At 40.2% G+C, this 24,175-nt stretch overlaps 1 protein-coding gene across 3 annotated transcripts in view; it reads left to right on the top strand.

Annotated features, from left to right (window-relative positions):
• The window catches only part of nhsl3 (NHS like 3), a 53,189-nt gene that overhangs the window by 5,643 nt on the left and 23,371 nt on the right, over positions 1 to 24,175 (top strand). The window contains exon 1 of one of the 3 annotated variants that reach the window (XM_081377477.1): positions 21,741 to 21,960. The exons of the other annotated variants lie outside the window; for them this stretch is intronic. Within the exon in view, the coding sequence (XP_081233603.1) occupies positions 21,849 to 21,960 (112 nt within the window). The 5' untranslated portion in view covers positions 21,741 to 21,848. Of the gene's footprint in view, positions 1 to 21,740; positions 21,961 to 24,175 lie in introns of those variants that run through there. 3 annotated transcript variants of the gene reach the window in all.

Raw genomic sequence — 24,175 nt, 5'->3', positions numbered from 1 at the left:
TATCAAATATCAAAATATGGATTGTCTTTAATGTCGGTGGCATTTAAAACATTTTGGAAATAAAATGGTCAACTAATTTGTCTTGCTAATGCTATTTTCCATTTATACAGTATTATCATAGTTTTTAAAATATAATATATTATTTTATTTTTTCAATTTTTTTTATGATTTCAATATTTTAAGACTGAAAGCATAGGCATGCGACAAGCATACAGGAATAACATCTATATTTTAAAAGAAACAAAAATAAGTAATAAAGGTATGGTAAAAACTTAAAGGAGAACTCGGCAACTCTAGCGAACTCTAGTCACTTCTTCGCTGATTTTCCCTTTTGTTGTCACATGTTTTCTCCACGAGCTCCCCCTACAGCTGTGGGGGGGGCGTATATTTCACAACACGGTCGTAAAAAACTCACTTGCGGCGGCCTTCTCCCCCTCTCTACCGCTGCTCATGTGCGTTTGTTTTGATCGGAGAAAGCCAACTGTATCGTGTGGAGCTATGTCTGACTACCGAGGTGGGTAATCTGGTAATACATCATACATGCGTGTGTGTTTATGTCGAATTGCCGTAAAGCAATTCGTGTTTCGCGCTCGTTCTCGTTTATCACGAGACTTCCTATTTCTATCTTGCCGGGACGGTAGTCCCCAAGTTGCAAGGTTGGTTTTCCGCCTGGGAACGCTGGGGGGAGCGGGGAAAGTCACCAATATCACCAGAACAGGTTGTTTAACCATCTAAATGATTTCTAGACAGTTTTATTAAGTTAAAAAAGTTACCAAGTTCTCCTTTAATGTGACTTAAAAACCTAATCTGACTTTCATACTCTTATCACAAGCATAATGGAGAAAACAGGGCTGATTTTACTCAACTGGTCATTCATAATGTGAAGGCCAGACATCTGTTAACGATGATCTCGAATGCCAACGTAGAATGATGACTTGTGGTCAGAGGAGGGTTGATTGAAACATGAGCCTACCGTAATAGCTGTGAAATAAAGAACATGTGAATGTTTAATGGCGTTTGGAGACACTGATATACATCCCAGTGCACGTCACAGAAACACGAAAGAACAAAGTGACAAAGGACAGTAACTGAATGTTCCAAGTGCTTCCCTGCCCAGAGAACTCAGAGAACGGTTGAGGAACTGAAGGTCAGAATGGGAAACTGTGATAGACAGGGTTAAAACTGTATAAAACAGTCTTGCAGGATAAAGGAATATGATAACATTTTCACAAGAACTATATTTAGTTTTTCTGAGAAGATTGTGATAAGTAGGCCTTTACAGACAGATTTCTTTACCACAGATTTCCACTGAAAATTCTCCAGATTTGCACAGAATTGGAACACTTGTAATTCACAAGTTCTACACGTATATATTAGCTCTCTGGAGGACTTGATTCTGATTGGTCAATCTCAGCATTTTGCAATCAAATATTTTTATGTAATGACCACTAAATAAATTCCTTCTGATTGGTTTACATGCATTCCAGATGTTTTGAAGTGGCTATAGACCTTATGCGCCAGAGAAATGAGGGCGCCGCCATCTTTGAACTTCCATTTTTGCGGTCGCTCTGTATATTTCTATGGCATTGCTGTCCAGGAGAAATTAGCTTTTGAAGTGGATTTACTTAATGTAAAGTTAATGAAAGTTATCATGAGGACTTTGATGTTTAAAGCAGATGACTTAACAAATGTCAGTCGAACCGGAAGATTTTAAAACGAGCCGTTCATTAATAAACATGCAGAATCGCTGTGAAAATACAGACCGGAAATCAAAAGACAACGAGCGCAGCGCTGAAAAGGGGCAGGGCTACATAAGGTCTTTAAAGTATAGTATTATTGACTGCATTACAGTTGTAAATCCCTTTGAAATCACATAAAACTAGTAACAGCATCTTGCACTGTTTGTAAGATAGATCATCAGTATGCAAGGAAGTAGTTTGACTCACAAAATCATTTTAGTGCAAAAAAATATCTTGAGATAGACACATGTGCTAACTGTAGCAGGATAATTGACTCTTTACTCTGAATTTATTGAATATTAATGCACTCTGAAGTGTAACAGCTTCTCTGCTTTGTGTCATGGCCGCATTACCAACTCAGGTGTGCATTAATTTTTAATAATGAATTATTTTGGAAATAATTTGATAGTGCTTTCAACTACCAATAAGAGTCTAGTATCATCAGCTCTGTTCAACACATTTTACCACATGTAAATCCAAATCCAAATCCAAGGAATCTCGCTAGAGAGGCCTATCTACTTTGAGTGAAACTAAACGAGCCAATGCACATTGGCGTGCAATCATTTGCATCAGCTGTTTAGCCATGCAGCACAGGTATATAATGAGCAGCATTTACATTTATTTACATTTATTCATTTAGCTGACGCTTTTATCCAAAGCGACTTACAAGTGCTATACATGTCAGAGGTCGCATGCCTCTGGAGCAACTACGAGATAAGTGTCTTGCTCAGGGACACATGGTCTCACAGTGGATTCGAACCCGGGTCTCTCACACCAAAGGCATGTGTCTTATCCACTGCGCCATCACCACCATCACCCCCACCAGCAGCAGGTGCGATTGCAGTTTTTTTCTGAGGAATAAACTTCCGGCGGGCAGCAGCAGATGTGGTGACGGGACGTGGCGTCTCCGTTCCCTCCTTCAGGAAACAAGGGTTACCATATGTAACCGAGACGTTCCTCATCATTCGGTCAGTCGACGCCACGTCGAGAGCGACGAATAGGAATCCCTACCAAAGGGCCACAGCTGCTGCACCCCATCCTCTACCCCTTCTTGCCTGGAAGGATGATAGGAGAGGGCTTACACAGAGTATGCCTGTCACTGTTGTTCCGTGATAACCCACACAGTGAGATTTTTGGATAACACTGGGAAAGCGTACCATTTCTATGGGAAAGGGGGACGCTGCGGAAGCCACATTCTTCTCAGAAGGAGTTATGTGGGGAATACATATGGACTAGCCCGAAGTTTGTACTGCATATGAATACTGGGTGACCTAGCCCAAGGGAAAGACACAGGCTTCGATTAGAAGCAGCCGTGGAAGAATACACAAATGGGACCCTAATGAAATAGCGGCGGTATGTACTTTGAGGGTGGAGGGAGACAGCCTTTGCTCCAACCCTTGCTTCAAGAAGGAAAGCACGGACCCTATCGAACATCTTCGGGGATCCTCTCGGCGAGAATAACACCACATTCAACGAACAGGTTCCACTTCAAGGCGTACGCACGTCTCATGGATGGCGCCTGTGCAGAAGTGACGGTGTTAAGTACCTCTGGGGGTAAGTCACTTAGAACCTCCGCAACCCGTCCAGGGAGCAGACATGGAGTTTCCAGAGGTCCGGATGCGGGTGCCATAGGGTGCCCCGTCTCAGAGGCAGAAGGTCCTTCCTCAGAGGAATGGGCCAGGGAGGGACTGTCATGAGGAGTATGAGTTCTGGGAACCAGGTCCAGGTGGGCCAATAGGGAGCCACCAGATGTGTTCCAGTGTGTCCGTGCTGAGTGTTCCCTCGGTCAGGGAGTAAAACAGCTGGCATTGGGAGGTCTCTTAGAAGGCAAAGAGGTCTACCTGAGCCTCCCCGAACTCTCTCCAGATCAGCTGAACCGCCTGGGGGTGGAGTCGCCATTCTCCCAGGAGCAAGCGGGACCAAAGGGACCGTAGGCATTCCCGCAGTGGGGCAGCAAGGAGGAACACAGGGATGCGGCTCAGGAGACTCTTTCTGAGAGGCAGCCCGTTGCGGAGTCTGAGTGTGCTATACAACACTTACCTGGTTCCACGGGGCAGGAGGTGCAGGAGGCGGCTTGGTTGCGTTCTCGAACCGCACACTGCTGCCCGCTGGAGATAGAAGAGGCGGATGAGAGTGGTGAAGATTCTCTCCACCTTTGCTCTCCGGGCCCTCTTTGGACCAAGAGATGAAAGAAACTGCTCTTTTATTGAGAATTTGGGTACCTTTGACAAACAAAAGGGAACAAAGGATTTTCCTCCCGGCCCTCTTCCGGGGGAGGGAGCGGGGCGGTTACCACCTCCTGAAGAGCAGTCCCATCCATCTCTGGGTCACCCGTCCTAGGGTCACTTACCTTTGGCTGTGCTGCTCTTCCTGGTGGGGTGGCCTGCTTGCGACTGGCTCCACAGCACCGTTTAGGTGGAGGCTGCTTCTGTGGCGGAGGCTGCTTCTTCAGGCCCGGGAAGGGAGACACGGTTCTCCGCACCAAGTGGAGTAAGGGCACAGCTGCATAGCAACGGCCTGCTCCACTGGTGGGATACGCTAGTACCCCTTAGCCGGCCTGCTATCAAGGGTGGTGAGGGAGGAGGAGTCACCGGGACGGTTTCTGGCAGTAAAAGGTGCCATCCGCATCCCTGTGAGCTCCTCATGCACCTCCGGGAAGATAGGCAATGGGGTGGGTTGCTGAGAACCAGTGCGCGCCACCCCGAGATACCACTCATCCAGCCTCGAGGGCTCGGGACACGGTGGAGGGTTCCACACGAGCCCGATCCTGTTGGCGGCCCGGGAATGGATGACCATCATCACCGGGTCTGACTCGGGCACCGCTGGTACACCCGAAGAGGGCAGCGGCGCCAAGTCATCATCCATGGAGAGGTCTGACCCACCCTCCGATGCAGCGTTTGACATCTGTTCATTGTGGGGAGCAGCGAAGGAAACGGTTGGTACACACCTCGAGGATGTTCCAGCACAATCCGTTGGCGGCTCTACTGGCTGCGGAGCGTGAGAGGGATGAGGGTTCTCAGGTCACCCGTATCACTGCCCGAAGCAACCCTCTGGGAAGGGTCCAGGTTCCACGCAGGGGAACGGTCACAGCGAACACAGACAGGAATGTGCACCTGTCGTGCGCTGTCTTTCTCTCGTCAGTCGGTCTTATCAGCCGTAGAAACGGCTTTTGAGCGTTCTCACTGCGCACCCTACCAGCTGTGAGAACAGCTTTTGTTTGCTCAATGAAAACAAAAACAGAAAAGAGAAAAAGAGAGAGAGAGAGATCGCTCGCACTGCCGCACTGTGTCACCAACCCCAATGTGAAGAGATCCCGAAAGGCTCGTAGCACAGTCTGTAGACTAGATGACAGCATCGAAGTGCTTGGCTCTGAAGCAAAAAGCTGAAGTGCAATCGCACCTTCTGCTCATTATATACCTACGCTGCATGGCTGAACAGCTGATGCAAATGATTGCACGCCAGTGTGCATTGGCTCGTTTAGTTTCACTCGAAGTAGATTGGCCTCTCTAGCGAGATTCCTATTCGTCAGTCTCGACATGGCGTCTCCGTTCCCTCCTTCAGGGAACAAGGGTTACCAAATGTAACCAAGACATTCTCCCTCATCATCAGACCCTTATTGAATCTGCAATTTTTTCCTAGATTCCTATTCGTCGGTCTCGACGTGGCGTCGACTTACCGACTGAAGAGGAACAGAAAATTGTAGCCTGAATAATAAACTTGTCATTATTTTTAGCTGTGCATTTTATTTTTTATTTTATTTTTTTGCAAACATAAGACGCACAGATACATTTACTGTATGTTGATTACTGTTCAAAAGTTTGGGGTCTGTAAGTTTTTTTGATATTTTTGAATGAAGCCTCTTGCTCACCAAGGCTGCATTCATTTGATCAAAATGTAAAAAGTAATATTTTTAAATAGTATTACCATTTAAAATAACTTTTCTATTTGAATATATTTTAAAATGTAATTTATTCCTGTGATGGCAAAGCTGAATTTTCAGCATCATCACTCCAGTCTTCAGTGTCACATGATACATCAGAAATCATTATAATATGCTGATTTGCTGCTCAAGAAACATTTCTTATTAATCAATGTTGAAAACAGTTGTAGTGCTTAATATTTTTGTGGAAACCGTGATACAGATACATCATTTTGAAATGTAGTGCATTTTCGTTAACTTTCCATATTTACTGTACATTTTCTGTGCCTCTTTTGTCTACGAGTCCCAATCAGCCAAGTCATCTCATGTGTCTCAGTGTTTGTGGTTTTCATTATGTAACTCACAGTAATCGATACACCCGTTGACATATTTGTTTCACCGTTTACTCCAACAAAAGCTCTCTAACCCTCTGCCAGCCTTTGTATGAAAACAACCCGACAGCTCACTGATAGCTTATGAACAGCCACTCACTGCGTTTTCCATTTACATAAGAAAGCATTAAGTCTTATTCTTATTACCACAAACCTGTCAGGGAGACTAAGGCACACTTCTCACACACCTCTTTTAAAGTCAAGATAAGCAGGGTAAATCGTGGGATAAAAAGTCGCTTTTCCCTTTGCAATAAGATTTTAGAATCAATAGAATATCTGAGAGCTAAACCTCTTAGCTGGACTGTTTTATTTCAGTTGTGGCCGTAATGTTGGTGTGGTGAAACAAGGACACTCAGACAGCATTAATAGATGAAATGAGAGTTTATGGCTCTAGAGAGAAAGTACAGGAATGAGGTAAGTCTAAAAGAAGCTGCCAAGGTCATGAACAAGTTCTCTGACCTCAGTCTGGGTCGTGATGGTTACACCCAACTGTCCGACAAACACACACAACCTCAACAAGGGGTGCTGACACACCCACACGTTGCTGCTGTGAAGCCAGATAACACTATGGGGACATTTCCTGTTGTCATGGCAGACGGCCCATGACCTTTTGACCTGCATATCTCTTTGTTTAGTTCTGTGAATACCATTGGAGATGAAATAATCCAATTGCTTTGTCAATAAATGTATTCTTTGCACAGCAGTACATACTAGTTGAAGTCGATACAGCACCTGCAAGTCATTTTACTTCCGTAATGTGGGCGACACTTGATTTTATTTTACTTTTGTCTTCATATTCATCAATGTAATTGAGCTCCAACCTTTATTAAAGCTTTTTAAGGCTTTTTTAGTTCACCCAAAAATGAAAATTATGTCAACACAAGAGGAGATAACTAATATCCGGTTGGTTGAATTCAATACAGTGGCAATACATTGTGAATTTAGGGCTTAATAAAGCTTAATAAAATTACATTAAGCTCAAAATACAGCCAGAAATCAGAAATGTACTTCTGCTGATGTTTTAATGGCAATTGGCAAACCAACATAAAGGTGCATTTCCGCCACCTATGGACTGGAGTGTGCCGCTGGATGACAGGAGAGAAATCGTGGCATTAAGGGCAGTTAACACTAAGGCTGTATCTCAATTCAAAGGCTGCATCTTTCGAAGGACTGTGTTTTTAAATGGGACGGTCTCTGGTCTAGCCTACAGAGGACTGTTCTTGTCAAAGACTTGGTGGGGCTCACAAACAGACTTATTTTGCTAAGCGACTGTGAATAGCAGAGGAAGAATCTAGAACTTGCTCTCTTGTCCCTGTAATCTTGTATATAAACACCATAGCAAATTAAAAAATCTGAACGACTGGAAACTTGTAAATACTGTTTGACTCTCCATGACTACCGAGTTAGAAAGAGAAAGATACATTTTGTGTACCGAAGTAATCAGTGTCACAACTGTATTTCTGCTTTGCTATAAGCTCCACCTACTGTCAGAGATTAGATTTCCAGTTTTTTTTTCCATATTGGTCTGAACAGACAAATTTAATTTTAACATTGTGTTGGTGTGAACAGGCCTTTACTCTGAATTGCTGTACAGTTGCATAACAATAAAGGAAAGTTATATCAGAGGTAGTAGAACAATTTGTTATACTTCATGAAATATTACCAAGAATCTTTTTTTGTCATTTGGAATAATGTGCACTAAAGATTCATGCTAAATAACGCAGAGAACGTGTATTAAAAAAGTAAATAGGATACATTTTAAATGCATGTTATTTTTTTATTCTGTGACTTGCTTGATTCTATAGCCAAAGATCTCCTAAAAAAATTATGGAATTTGTTCATACCCTTGCGAAAGTTCAAATAACTGCTAACCATGCTGGATTTCAGAAGCATCAAGGAAGTATACTTTTCGACATGTCAAAAAGCTGTGCTTTTTTTGCTAAGCACAACACTTTGCTCTCTTCCACGATTAGCTCTCCATTGACAGCTCTCCCATACCTTGTGTTTTTCTTGGTCTCCTTTCACTTGGTTGACGCAGAGATTAATCTCTTTTCAGTTCTTATAATGGCTCATGACTCATCATCTCACCTTGACCTTGAGTCTCTTCTACCTACTCTAGGCTCTTCATAACTCTAGCACTGTGAGCAGGCATGCTAGGAATGAAGGCCGGGAACAAAGAACACACACATACATACTATGAGTATCCAGGTTCTGCAACTTCTAAGATTTGCTTTTCCTTCCTTTATAAAGACCAATGTCCTTGAACAGTTAAAAATGGAGGAAGCAATGTTAAAACGATAGTCTGAAAAGGACAAGCAGTTCCTTCTGAGAGCAGGTGAATTACGTTTGTAGGCTGGCACCAAATAAACTGTTCGTGTGTCTGCCAAGTGTTGGATCTGTTGGAATTCAGGTGGATAGAATTCAGCTTGGTGCCGCTTGGATTTCACCCCTCATTCCAGGATGGCAATATTCCAGCAAATCCAGAACAATTGCAGATTTGTGCAAGAGAAAACTGTTAACTTTAGCAAAATGTTCTCACTATGTTTTGCTTTTTGCCGCCATAAAGAATAGCAAGGACAGCAGGTTTGATGCATGAACCAGCAATGCTTAACAAAATGCCCATTACACTTTTTGAGTCACATCTTTAAATGTTATCTACCTTAAGATTTGTGAGTATATATGATATGGTTTTACATTTTATCATTTTTTGCTTTTTCGCAGTTGGCAACTTTTTCATTGGCAATTGCACCTGGCAGTACTACTTTTCACAGTTAATATCAATAATATGTTTGTATAATAATGAGACTTTCAATAGAAGTTCACATTTTACATTGTGTCTATGTGATTTACCTGTCCAAAATTGGAAATTGACAGCAAGACACCATGACACACCTTGTGAAAAGGGGAACGTTCCAGCTAAAGGCCCGTTCAGACCAAGGGTGATAACAATAACAATAGCTATAACATTTTATTAATCGTTCTAATTCCATGAGAATAGGCAAGTCAACACCACAACTATAACAATAACGCCATGGTGGAATTATATCTAGAATCACTTTCAGAACTTTTTTTTTTTTTTTTTTTTTTAAGCTAATAAACGGCTAAATAACATTGACACTGACAGCCAATCAGAATTCACACAACATTAACAAACTCAAGCATTTAAAGTGGAAAATGGCATAGCTGTGGCTCTCTTATAATAAACATAATGTTATTGTTATAGTTATCTGTATAGTTATCGCTCTTTGTATGAACGGGCCTTGAACCGGGATGTCTGGTCACCATATTTGTGGAATGCTCTACTTTAATCTGTAACATCAGGCTTAGGAGTACTTCATACAAAGTACATATTTAAAATCCTCTCAGCTTCTGCCTGGAAGCAATTGACACAAGCATATGAAAGGGTGTCTCACACATATACCCATGCTTAGTCATGCACAGATGGGGGTTACATTTCTAGAGGTGCACGAAAAAGAAAGTTCACCTTGACAACAGGAGCCATGAACACTGCTAACTAAATTGAATAGTCTTTACGGCTGGTGGAGAATTTAAGGTATTAGAAGCCATGCTAAAATGTGAATACATACACTCAAGGCTAAAGGGATGTGTGGGATACTTGATGCTGACTGGTCAATCACAGCATTCAGATAGGAATGAATAATACCTGTTGGCAAGATCTGAAAAAAAATGTCATTGTTCTGCTAAAAGACATAGGTCCCGACATGTAAACGATACATTATTGTTATTCTATGGATGCTGTGCACTGTGTGCAGTGTTGCACACAGTAGCTGGTGGCCCAGTAATTTGTTTCACAGGGCCACAAGGGGGCGTAAAACAAAACAAAATGTATTTTTAGGACTGTCAACTATAAGATGTGAATAAAAGTTATAAAACTGCTTTAGAATTATCTATAATTAGAAATGTCTAGGCTAACATTACTCTAAATGTGGGTAGAAAATGTAGTACTAAGTAAACATTCTCCAGATCACATTTTAATATTTTGTGTTTAGGCTTACACTGACGATATTTAAGCCAATTAGAAACATCACATTTAATATTTTCTCACTCAGTATAAATCAGATTTTATTCGTTAATTACAATAAGGTCACATTAGTTAACATTAGTTAATGCATTAACCAACATCAATGAGCAGTTAAAATATGTATTAATCTTTGTCAAGGTTAGTTAATAAACAAACAACTGTTCAGTGTTTATTCATATTAGCTCAGGTCCATTAAAAAATCATAACAGATTCAACATTTAGTTTTAATAATTTATTAGTTAATGTTGAATACCTTTAATAAATGCTTTAGAAGTGTTTTTCATTGTTAGTTCATTATGTAGTGATAAACCTAATGGAAATTGAACCTAATTGTAAAGTATTACCAAAATATCAAGTTCTCATATGTATTTAAACACAGCCTTGTTTTTGTTATACTATGGCAAATGTCAGCAGTTCATTCAGTAATCTTATATATTAACAATCACAGTGTGAAAAACAGGAAACAGAGAAAAGCAAGTTTCTAGCTTAGAGAAAGTTTCTCTTAAGAAGAACCGAAGTATGGCATGCAACTGACACACTTTGTCACTTCGAGCAATGATGAACGAAGCAGGCGGCAGGAGGAAGCTACTAATATCACTACACCTTCAGGGCATTATATTTCTGACTGTCAGTTGAAATTCCTCTCTTCAGATCACAAGCCTCAGAAATACCATAACGTGTCCCAGAGCACATTCACAGGTAGAGAGGGAAGAATCAACAGAATTCAGATGAGCTGGATCACATGGGAAGAACGATGGAGTGAGTCTATACAAAGAGCCTAATACGGAGCCGAATAAGGGCGGCATTGATTTATAAGGCATTACTATCCATTAGTCTGTGATGATGCCCTCTGAAAGCTTCTTGCGGTATTCAGATTACTACGTCTAAGTGTCTGTAAACTGATGTATAATGTAGGCCTTCTTGTCTTAGTCAAATCTGGTACAGAATATGTTTTTAATCATGGAGCTGGTCTATGGCCAGAAATCATAAAAGTGATGTGGAATAACTTTGTGCTGATATATGGGGATCTTTTAAGTGGAATGATGATTGTTCGGCAGAACCAGTTTTGGTGGCATCTTTGCTTCAGGTGTTTGTGTGAATACCAGATGATGTAATATGGATAATGTTTCAAAGTGGAGAGAAATGTATGCAAAGATCAGTTTGAAATGCAATGCATAAACCATGAATCTGGTATGAGGTAGGCGATGGAACTCAGATTGAAATAGTCGTCATAGGTTTAGTTACAACCCTTTTCTTCTGCATAATTCAAGTGTTTCCCCGGCCAAGTTACAAGAGGATAACGTAATTCCCAGGATTCCATTATGTTTGCATCTGCTTTTGCTGGGGCCTCCTGTGTTTTCTGTCTGTTTTTGATTAACAATGATTTGTAAAGCTTTTGGTATTTGTAAAGCCAGGACTCTTGATTACAGTGAGAGGAGGGTGGAGGGGAGGAAACGAGGGAAGGGGAGGCCCAACTGGTACCTGGAAAAGGTCAAGAACATTCTAGAGGCACTGTGTTCCCCTCCTAAAATCTCCATTGGGCATTCCTTTTCTTCCAGATCATTACGTAGTGCAGAAAAGAAAGCCCTGTATAAGCTTAGCTTAAGTAACAGCTTTGTCACAAACAAATGCAAAATGTTTTGCATTTAAACATAGGGCTACATCATTAAGAAAAAAAAAAAAAAATATATATATATATATATATATATATATATATATATATATATATAACAAAAATATAATAAATAAATAAATAAATCATCTTAAAGGTAGGGTAGGTAATCCTGTTCAGAAACATTTTTTTTTATACTGGGTGAAATGGTCCATCCATTCTGATAGTAGTCAATACATTATGTGTTCAGAAAAAGGAATGAAAAAAATCTGACCTCTGTAGCAGCTGTAGGACGGTAAAAACTCTGACCAATCACTGCCATTCGGTGCGAATGTAAAGAACCAATCAGATGCCTTCATGTCTCGTGCCCGAGCACCACTGCGTGCACAGCCCTGCGCGCACTCATCACATGTCACCGTTCCCGGAAATATTCAGCTCACTACACCGAGTAAGCAGGAGTTTGCGGCACAATGGCTGAGAAAATGCAGCAAAAAGTACCAATGCCAGCTTTGCTACTTTGCTAAACTACTTCCTCGGACCCTGCCCGCACTCTTAAACGACCTCCTCTGCTTCGCCCTCGACCCCGGAGTGGACCTGTCCTCGAACCGACGATGCGGTACTTGTCACCGGTGTAACGTTTGTCCTCATCAGAGTCAACAATGTTTTCATCATGGAAACTCTTACATGCAAAACACCGTATATTTTATGACTCTTACACGAAATTCACCTTCATCACAGTTTAACTGATAGTAATGGAAAAACGTGTATCAATGCAACCTAGCTTTGCCTTATAAATATAGCTCGTTACCTATAGCCTAAATATAGCTCGTTACCGAATCAAACAAAATATATTTTAAACTTTACCAGCATCGATATCGTCGCTGTCGGGCGGAATCCTCGTATCTCCAAAACCATTATTTTTCAGGAAATTAAAAAAACTGCATATTTTTTTAATTATTAAACATTGTATCGTTAAAGTTGGTATTATAACTTATATTGCTATCATCAGAGCCGGCCCGTCCATTAGGCGACATAGGCGGTCGCCTAGGGCCCCGCCTTGCCAGAGGGGGCCCCTACATCTATCAATGCTATATTTTATAAATCGTTAAAGGGATACTTCACCTCTGGGAAGATGAATGTGTATTTAAAATAGGTCATTTAAGTAGAAGAAATGTGAAGAAATTTTTGAATTTGGAGCTTTCTAGACTGAGAAAAGCCAGAGAATGTATTTTTGGCTTATGTGGATGAAAGACAACAACTCCCAGAATGCACTTGCTTCGCTGCCTTAGGAGGCCACGCCTACCGGTAAGAGTGCGCAGTTGTAAACAACAAAGCTAGCCTACGTGATGAGTTTGCGAGGGATTTAGAGATCGTCCAAAATGTCCGGGATTCGGCTTTTGCGTTCTAGGGTCGCCATTCATCATGTTTACTGTGGCGAGCCGGACGAGGCTGACGGCCGCGGGAGAACAGCGCGAGGCCGGTGGCGTCATTACTGAGACGCGCCGGGTCTCGCATCTCTCACGGAGGAGCGGGAATTTTTCTTAGCAATGGTAAAACGCACATCAACCGATCACTTGTTTAGCGTTCATGTAAACACTACATTCAAATTCACCAATCAGAATGAATTCAGTTAGATTGAAAGGTGTGCATGTAAACAATGAATGGCGACCGCAGAACGCAAAAGCTGAATCCCGGACATTTTGAACGATCTCGCCCGCCGGACAAGTCCGGGAAAAGGAGGATGGTTACTTACTCATCTTTCTCCTACTATTCAGCTTTCTCCGCAGAACAAGAGCCTGCTAGCTTAGCTTCCAAAGAAAGACTGCTGACACTGTGTGTACATTCTGTGAGTGAGATCCCACCCTCTATGGGCGGGCTGAAAACATGCGGAACAACGCCTTCTACTGCCTGTAGTCTTTAGCCTCTGGCCAGAAAATCCTCCGATGACGTAAAATGACGATTTTTGCGTCATCGGAGGATTTTTTCCAGACAAAAAATACATAAATCTCTTGTCTCAGGGGGATATGAGGGTGGAAAGCATGGTAATTCGAAAATACTACAGGTTTTCTACTAATACAAAGCTTAATGCTAAATCCTGAAGTAACCCTTTAATTAAGCATTATATTGAGAATTCACTCAGGCGCGTGCATCTCAACTTTAGCAATCAAAGATGCCCGACATTGCATGGACCTGACTAATCATGATACAGTTCACAGAGACGGTGAGTATCTAATAAATTACCCAGACCTACAACATACATAAAAAGGATAGCTCTGTATAGTTCAAACATGACAAATTTCCGAAAAAGATAATAAATACATAACAATAGAACGAATAAAATACGAAAACATAAGAAATATACATAGTAGCTCGTCACATGCTAATTTGCATAATACCGCCCGAAATATTCACCTTATTTTTAACGGAAATACGGACGCAGCCAGTTGACGGTATTTTGTGCGAGACTTCCGGTCAGGCACTTCCGGTCACTGGCGCGCTGATCACTTTTCACCATATCGGTTAATTAAACAAGTGTTCCTAACAACTAACTCATCGTCATGGCTTCGGGGAAGACCAGGATTGTTTGTGCAGTTAGAGGTTGTCATAAACTGATACAAAAGAAAGCTTTACTTGGAGCAGGAGTGTTTTAATCATCGAAATCATTGACATTTTAATCAGGCGCCCTACGACCAGAGACACACTGGCTGCCTGTTTCACCTGTTTCACTCACACCTGGCCACCTGTTTCCTAGCAATGGAAATTATTAGAATGTATTCAGGATGAAGGGCAGTTAAAATATGATTGTTTTTAAAAAAGTGGTCTTGTGTCTCACTTTACCCCAGCTTAGGGGTAAACTGAGACAGACCAGAGAAATCAAGGGGGTAAAGTTAACCAGCTGGGGGTAATCTGATCCACTTACTTTTTCCACTCTGAAACTTCCATAACAACACATGTTGTAACAGTAAGAATCTTGACAGCTAGCTTGACAACCACACATTCCAGAACTAATGTCGGACTAGTAACAGAATCATGGAGATTGGTCAATTAAGCACATTTTTTGATGACCCACCGGTGCGCATCCAAGTGAAGGTGCAACGCCCTTGGCGTGCTAAGGGTGAATGGCACACTGGAGGAAATTCCTCCTAAAAAAAAAAAGAACTATGTCCAAATTATTGTGATACATTTGGAAAACTCAATGCTGTCAGACCTCCCCTGACCAGCCCAGGGAGAGTGGCCCGTCCTGAGCCAGATTCGGATTTGTCCGCCACCGCTGGAGCTCCGTCTGGAGCAAAGTCAGTCCTAAAACGGACCTTTGGGTCTTTGTGGAGGAGGACAAAGCTCCGCTCGGACAAGGAACATGGACCAGAGAACCGTGGTGGTCAGACCGGGTGGAGAAACAGCCTGACCCAGCCCAGAGAAAGTGCACTTTGTGCGGGCGAGACTTCCAGTAAATAGGGTCTGGTTTGGACACCCAGTCCCTCGGTGCCAGGGTGTGCACACCGGTGAATGTGCACCATCCTGGGTGAGCTAGGGGTGAAAGACACACTGGAGGATATTCCTCCTTGTAAAAATGTCCAAAAATATCTTGTATTTGAAGAAGAGCTCCATGCTTGCGGACCTCCCGGGCCGGCCCCAGGGAGGGTGGGTCATCTCCGGTCAAAGTCAGATCCGTACACCTGCTGGCGCTCCTGCTGGAGCAATGACGGTCCAAACACGGATGCTCGGGGTGTTGTAGAGGAGGAAGACGACACTCTAATCGGACTAGGTAATGGAAAACAGGCGCCTCCGGGTTGCCTGGGGCCCAGAGGAGCGCACCCTCTCATTCGGGCCGTCAGGTTTTCTTCCTGGTGTATTGCCTTGGCATTATGGCTTTTCTACTATGTTTATGACATTAAAAATAAAACATATGTCATGTAATATTACATTAAAATATGTTTAAGACTAAACTTAACTTGTGCCTCATGTCTCACTTTACCCCACAGCATTTGTCTCACTTTACCCCACCGCCACATTTTAGAAAAAAACAATCTCTCTTAGCAATTCGGGCTTATCTTCAGCTAGCATCATCACATGGTTTTATATGTTGGTAGTTCATCAACATGTATGATATAAGTTTTTCTACCTGAATCAATTTGCTTTGGCACAACAGTTGATTAAGTTGACAGCAAGAAAATTTACTTTTACATGCAAAAAAAAATATTTTTGTGAAAAAAACATGCTTACTACAGCACCATGAGGTCATTTTCTTCATGGCCAAGGTGAAATGAAAGGGGCTTGAAAACACAATGGTCAAATGACCAAAATTGTGTTCCGTTGCCTAGATATAGGAGGTGTCTCACATTACCCGATGTCTCACATTACCCCGTTCTCCCCTATGTTTGTTCTTTTCATTTCGTGAGCACCTATAGAAGACCACCCGATACCAGAAAAGTGGCTGGGCTATGAAGTCTCAATAAAAACCATGATAAAAACTCCAAGGAGAAACAAAATCATTATAGTAACCCCTGTATAAAATCTAGTGATCATGGCATAATGGCATGATCATGGCATTTATTTTGTATGATTTACAACTATTTATAGCCATCTACTTATTGCTATCCATCCTATGCTTTGGTTGCATTCTTATGGAATTATTAATACATTTGACATGACAAAATACCTCCATATTAGTCCAGCGTTGGCTCGACTATGTTTAGGGCGGGGCTGAAGGCGCCGGTGAAGTTTTGGCACTCTGCCAGCTAGATGCATGAGTGTATTCAACCAGGTCCGGTACCCTAACTGAGTGAGGCGGGGCTTTAGTTCTTTGTAGTATTCATCTGCTACGGCATGTGTAACATTTTTCTGTCAACTCTGCATAATCCTTCGCGATCGATATGTTATTTAGCCCAGGGAAGCGAGGAAACGGAAGTGCCGCACAAAAACCGGATATTGGACCCATGTTTACTTCCGCGTTCGAAAATAAGGTGGATAGTGGGAGACCTCGAGTACCGTAATTATCACAGTATTCACACACACGGATTCCACCACACTTCTCTCCAAAATGCTCACGTTTTAGAAACAAGAGACTTTTTTTTGTGGTGCTCTTACCCTTTAGTAATGCTTAATTTCTTAGGCCTATATGAGGCATTTTGCATGACAGAAAATGTGATGTCAAAAATGAAATACCAAATATTATAATCTCTATGGTAATATCGACTTCACATATTTGGATTGCCTCTTGTCTGTCATAACGTCACGAAGTCTCGTCAGAGTCGTAGTCATACAGCAATGCTATTTTTAGTAAATTGAAATAATAATATGTTAAACTGTGGTAGAAATGGCATCCAAACACCATCTTTCTGGAGCTGAAAAAAGGAAGAGGAGAATGGTTGAGGAATAAAGACAAGCTCAAAGTAAAGGTGTGTTCTTCTGACTTCTATAAATAGTGTGTTATTTATTGCTGTATTATTAGTTTTACTAATAAATGTAACAATGCCCATGATCGCAGACAGACAGACAGACATGGAAAAATTGGGCCACATTCAGCGTGTTAAGAATTATCTACCCATGCATTTTGTATAGATTTTAATCCTCTGATGAAGTTATCGTAGTTTTTTTAAATTAAGGTGGACCATCTCAGACCTCAAAATGCTAAAAATCTCTTAGTTTCTTAGTGATTTTTCATATGTACATTGAATGTTACACTTTTATAAACTTATATATTGAGCCATCTATAGCCTAATTTTTTTAATATATATATATATATATATATATATATATATATATATTATAATTTATGTACAATTCATACATTTTATTTCATTTATTTGAGTTTCATGTAAATATTTTTTTCATTTTTGAATGCTACACTTAATACACATTTACAAACTTAAATATTGAAATTGTCGTATCATGTGCTATCTCTTCCTTCATAAAATTGTTATGAGAGTTTTTTTACTCCAGTGGGGCCAATTTTCATGATCTTGCCTAGGGCCCCACAACCCCACGGGCCGGCACTGGCTATCATATACTGTTGTATACCAACATTAAAACAATATTTCCCCAAAATCATGTTTAATCGGAGATACGAGCTTTGTGACTTGGGAGCAGGGAGATCAGAGGTTACGCTGTCATTGATTAGAATGGTACGGACACAGACGTCGCTGCTGCCAGCAGTGTTCATCAAAGTCTGCGGTTACGATAAGCCTTTTGACAAGCGATAAGGCTTTAAGAGCTATTCAAATCTAATGATTGTGGTTACATACATCTTCCTGAACTCTATTTTAAACGTTTAAGAGATATGAGTGCGCAATACCAAGATATAGGCTGCCTAAAATAGGCGGAAATTAATCTGCACGCAAAAAGTCGGCGGTCGCGTTGAGCCTCTTGACAAGAGAAAAGGCTTCAATAGTTACCAAAGCTAACGACTGTAGTTACATACATCTTCCTAAACTCTATTTTAAAGGTTTAAGAGCTATACGTGAAGCAGAACAAAAAACGATGAGGTAAATAGGCTGTCTAATAGGCGGAAATTTGCCTAATCTGCATGCAAACTTACCGTGGCTCACAGGCTTCCTTCTGCACCAAAGCATTACAGCAATCGATTTTTAACAAAACAAGCCTACTCAAATGTATCTAACCTAACTATTTTCACTCGTTATTGTCTAAAAAAACAGACAGAGTTATGCAATGATAGCTTACTGGCGCCAGTAACGTTAGACAGACCCTTTTTCTCCCATAAATAAAACCTGCTAACTTACTTGGGGTATTTTACATGCACAGTGCCCACTTCGAGTCAGTAAAATAATAATAAAAACAATAATTTAATGCTGGTATCCAAAACATTTATTTCAATTCAACTACATTTTAAAACAATGCACAATAGGCTATAATAAGCCTAGTAATAATAAGCCTATAATACGTAGACATTTAAAATACATCAATAACTGATATCATAGTTTAACACAGATAAAATCAGAGTTAAGGCTTGCTTTACGTGTTGCTCGACGAGGATTTCTTATCGTTGCGACGTTCAATCCTGAGGAGACAAAATGCCGGATTATGCCGCGTGAGATCCCGCCGCGGAGTGAAGAAGAGGTGGAGTTACGAGGATTCTCAGACAGTTGAAGTGTCCAATGGAGTTACGAGATTTGCTCTCAAGCTATTTTCAACACTTTAGATTGGTTAAAAAATTGTAAAAATAACAGAATCACGTGGGGACTGACCAATAGCATCGATTTGTGAAAAAATATTAAATTGACCAAATTTGGACATACGAGGTTTCCGCCCGACAGCGACGATATGCTAGCTTGATAGTGAGTACTAAAAGCCATCATATTTGTTTATATTCATAGTGATAAAGTTAGGTATTTTATTACATGTGATTCTGACATGATGTCACTGCATGCACTGTGCTCCTTCCTCTCCACTCGTCTCAGGTAAATAAATGCGTCTTCCAGCTGAGCCTGAGCGTTTGGCGTCGCGCGTTCATGTGTTTTGGGGGCGTGGCTTTAGAAGGAGCTCAGAAGGGAGGGGGTGGAGTGAATGGAAATAATGAGCTGTGTTTACAACAGTCGTGAGAGGTCTACAGACACTCGATTTTTATACTTTCTTTTTCAGAGTACTTACATTTTAATTATGTATTGGTATATAAAGACAGTTTAAACAAATTTGGAATGTTTTTTTTTTTAGAAAAATCTTACCTACCCTAGCTTTAATTACCAAAGAATTAGCAGGGAAAACAAAATTTCCTTGCACTAAAAGTCATAACCGTATTTGTATACTTTATGTATGTTGTTCATCTTCAAGCAGTGTTAGTTTAGTATCATTGATACCAGTGTTGGGGAGAACAAATAAATAAAAGTCTCATCTGAATTACAAGTAACGTGAGTTACGTAATCAGATTACTTTTTTCAAGTTACGCATTACTTTTATATTTACAACAAAATATCAAAAGATATATTTTTATAGTTATAAATATAAAAGTTACATTTTCAAATAAGTAACGCAAGTTATGTTATGTCCCCAACTATTGACTGACACCTCTCGCCCCATGTATAGAAAAAATCAAGTTTAAGGTGCATAGGCATTAATAGGGGTCCTTAATAGGGGACTTTTGTTTATTTTTAGATTTTTATATTTATTAAAAAAAAAAAAAAGCAAGGGAGGGACGAGGAAAGGCGGGGATCTTTTCACAGCAATATTTTATTTGAATAATCCACATGAACAAAAAACTAATCCAAACAGGGAGGAGTATAACCTAAACAGGAAACAGAAAACGCAACAGCTTTACATGATATGTAAAGACAACGACTGAGAAACAAGGACTGAAACACAGGGGTATACAGTAAATATCAGGATAACAAGTGACTAGAAAAGAGGTAATATACAGATTAAACGCTATGGTGACTAACAAGAGAAACTAAGGGAACAAATGCAAACAGGAACTAAACAGGAAAAGAGAAGCACTGAAACAAGAAGAAGAAAAAAACAAACACTTTAAATAAAATATAACAAAACGAAGAAACACAAAAAGTGAACATGTAACACAGCCCAGGTCAGTAATTGTTTGTTTGTTTTCATTAACTATAATAATTCTGTCTTCAAGACCATATTTTGTCATAGCAAACCTCATGAAACATAATGTGTTAATTGTACAATTCCTTCTAAACAGTTATTTTGAAAAGTACAGTTAGAATTAGAGCAGTAGAAACAGGCCTTATCTTGTCCACCGTTAATGCACTGCTTGGTATAGATTAGAGTCGAATTAAATATTATGTTACCTGGTAGGAGAGAAACAAAAAAAGACAGAGTGAAACACAGTAAGCTGGGGGGAGAGAAAGTTGGAAACACAAGAAGAGTGTGACACGAGGACTGCACCAGAAATAGGACAGAGAAAGGGATGCTGGTGGGAGACAGAATAATAGATCAAATATGCAGGGTTCTTGGCATATCCATGGTTGAAATGGGATGAGGTTTGAGGCTCGTACAGTGCAGCAGTTGAATCAGATGTTGTTTTTGTTTGGTGCGTACATCGGTAAAGATATCATCTGTATGTTTCCATATGTGGAATATAAGATCTCTAAGTCATGATTTTTCAATATAGAACCATGGGGGTGGTGGGTGGATGAATCCAGGACAAGTTTTACTCAAAAATCAACAACAAAAAAATCAACAAAAAATGTAATTGATTAAAAATGTACACAAAATGTTTTTATTATGTCTTTTTTGGCAGTTCAGCAGCACATTAAATTATATTAAATTAAATCAATTATAATAATATTATTATAATAAGTTAAAGGCAAATACTACCAAAGAGCGAATAGGCCTAAAGGTAAAGTGAAATACTATTTAAACAGCTAAATCTCCTCACTATATACAGAAGACAAATAAATACAAAAAAAAATGCTAAATACAAAAGTATCCCATTTCAAATATTTTATTTTGGCTACTGAGAGCATGGTGGAAATGTGCTACTTTGTCATTAATTTAATGGCACAATACCAACAATCTAAATTATCGTAAAAATAAGCGTAATTTCCTTTCTGCAAAACATTTATTTTTACAATTTTTCTGCGGACAATTCTTAACAGCTTTCATAAGATTCACCCACCAACGGATTAGGAAAACATTTCTTGGATGGAGTCAGTGGGTTTTATTGGATGAAGGCAAAGGAAATAAAAGCAGCCATCTGTGCAAAAAGAGGAATGAACTGCCTGAGGTGAGATCTATAAAACAGATATTTGAGTATACACTCAAATATGTGAATCCTGATAGTTAAACTGCATCCGTTACAAATGTGTGAGTCCTTTAATGTGTGTTTGGGTGTGTATGCAAGCATGAGTGGCTGAAGCAAGCACATATCCCTCCTTTCTCACATTCCAAGTGGCTGGAGTGAGCTGTGACTGATCATCGCTGAAAGCGGTGTGGTCTGAAAAACAGAGGCGAGGAGGGAGGGTCTCGTACACACACGCTCTGCACACACACACGGGATCACAAGCACAGCGGAGAGTGGGACATATCTGTCCCTGATGCGGCAGCTGGAGCGCTAAGCGGGAAGAGGAATATACAGGCATTGGGAGAAGGAGGGAGAGAGCAAGGAAGCATATGTGGAACTCTGGGGGGGTTGGGGACTGTAGAGCTGGTGGGGTCTGAGATCAATGCCATGGGGAACTCCAACAGCAAGAAGAAAACCCAGGCCAACCTTACCAGCAGTCACCACACTAGCAGAGTCAAGTCAATCTGGCACTTTAGACATGTGGATAAATACAAAACAGGTAGGAAAAGCTGTATACTCTGAGATACTCAGACTAAGTTGTCTGGTAGTGCTTTATTTATTTAGATTGTATTTGATGAGTAAGCTTATTTAATATGGTATGTATACCAAATTTGTCTGTACATTTATTTCAGTATATGTGTATGTATATATACTGCATATGCGAAACTACAAATTTAAGATTGGGGGATCAAATTAAAAATGTAATAATCTGTCCCTGAAAAATTGACACTGATCAATTACTAATGTGAGATACTGTGATGGCACCATAAAGGTATCAGATGGTAATTGCATGGTACTTTGATATAGTACGGAATGATTGCTATTTACATGGAACTTAAAAGTATACTTCAAAATATTCCCTTCATCTTGGTGCATGTTTAGCAAACCATGGAAGTATCATCATACCATGAAAAAAAAAAAAACTAGTAGTAGGCCTACCTGCATATTGGGCATCAATCTCTTAAAATGAATAATAATATTATAAATAGCATTATTAAAAATAAATAAAAAATAAACTAAATAAATAAAAATTCAATTATTAATTTCTAGTGTCTACACTTTTCCAACAAACCATGGTAATGCCACTCTGCTTTTTGGTAGCTTTATGTTACGGCTACACTCTATTTTAAGGTGACGTTGTTAAAGTGTAATTACGCAAATAAGTACTGAGAAATATTAATTAACTACATGTACGTTAGGGTTAGTGTTTGGGTTTGGATTAGGGTTAGTTACTTGTAATTATGCATTATTTGCTGTTATTACTATAGTAAGTACATCATGTAACATGCGAAAAATAAAAAGTTACCTCTGTTAGTGTGGGAAATGTTGTGCTTTTGTCAGAATGGGTGGGAAAGAGATCCAGGTGTCTCTTCCTGTGTTCCAGTTTGTTGGTTCAATGGCTGGGAAGGTTTGGGAGTGTTACTGAAATGGAAAATGCTGTAAACCTTTCATACTTCCATCATGGCTTGTTTTCCTCAAATTCCTTGCAATCACGGCTCTATTATTAAGCGTTCAGACTTTCTGTTGTGTGCAACCTGTCATTTTCCTGTGTGTACTAATGTGCATCAGCTTGGTTCTGTGACGTTGAGTGTTTACGGCAGACAGTCAGTTCTCTGTCATTTAAAATTACAGAGGAATGCCACAGCGCTGAGACACAGAACAGAAAATGAAATCAAAAGTGCACATTGAAAAGAGCTGCTGTTTACAGATATGAACAAATCTCCTGTCAAAAACATCCCTTTCATCCTTGTCTCGGTTGTGCCTTAATAAAAATCGAGATTCCTGTCCTCAAGTGGAACATTTCACCAACCTTGCTTGCTTTGTAAGGCACTGCACTTTTCATGTGACGCAAAGACTCCTACATCAAAATATCTGAGTAGAGAAAATGGAATGAGGAAATTAGCCTATTAGCAATAATGTCATTTGTGTGTGCTTCCTGCTGCATAGTCCAAATACTAAGATGTCCCCTTTCTCAGCGTGTTATGAAAAAATACTTCAATGGACCCTTTTCACATACTATGATGATGCAGATGTTTCCACAGTTATCAACATCACAGATCTATGGAAATCTGATGGAAAATTTGGCATCTCTCTCTCATGTGACTGTTGAAATCAATCTCTATAGTCTATCTCTATCTATATTTTCGCTCTTTTGGAAAGTCGTGGAAACACTATCATGGATATTTCTCTTTTTTATCTCAAAGAAAACAAAGAAGATGGTGCCCATCATGGTGATAAATTAAATTATTTTAATGAAAACATATACTGTAGACAAAAATCTAGAAAGAATATGATCAATATTGTCGAGAATTGTCCTGTATGAAGACTGAATGAACACCAATAAACCGAAGTGTTTGCTAGCAGGTTAATTAACTCACCCCAAATGCACCATGTAAGCCTAAATCATGAGATTAATACACGTATTACAACTGAAACTGCACAAAATGACAAAAATGCACAAATAATCTTCACGTACTGTATAAGTTGCTAGTCAGAATGTGTAAGTCCCGTATAAGTTGCTGTGTCAGACCCATTGTAACAATGCCTTAAACATGGACAATAGGTCAAGTTAGTGCACACACATTAGGAGCAGTGAGTAATGAACACACACACCCAGAGAAGTGGGCAGCCATTCACTGTGACGCCTGGGGAGCGATTCAGGGTCAGGTGTCTTGCTCAAGGGCAATTCAGTTGTTTCCTGACCGTATTGAGCA

This window comes from Scardinius erythrophthalmus (assembly GCF_964197995.2).
Source record: "Scardinius erythrophthalmus genome assembly, chromosome: 10".
NCBI classification, from domain to species: Eukaryota; Metazoa; Chordata; class Actinopteri; order Cypriniformes; family Leuciscidae; genus Scardinius; species Scardinius erythrophthalmus.
Note: the sequence above shows the minus strand (reverse complement) of the source record. Positions and strands in the feature narration are given on the sequence as shown.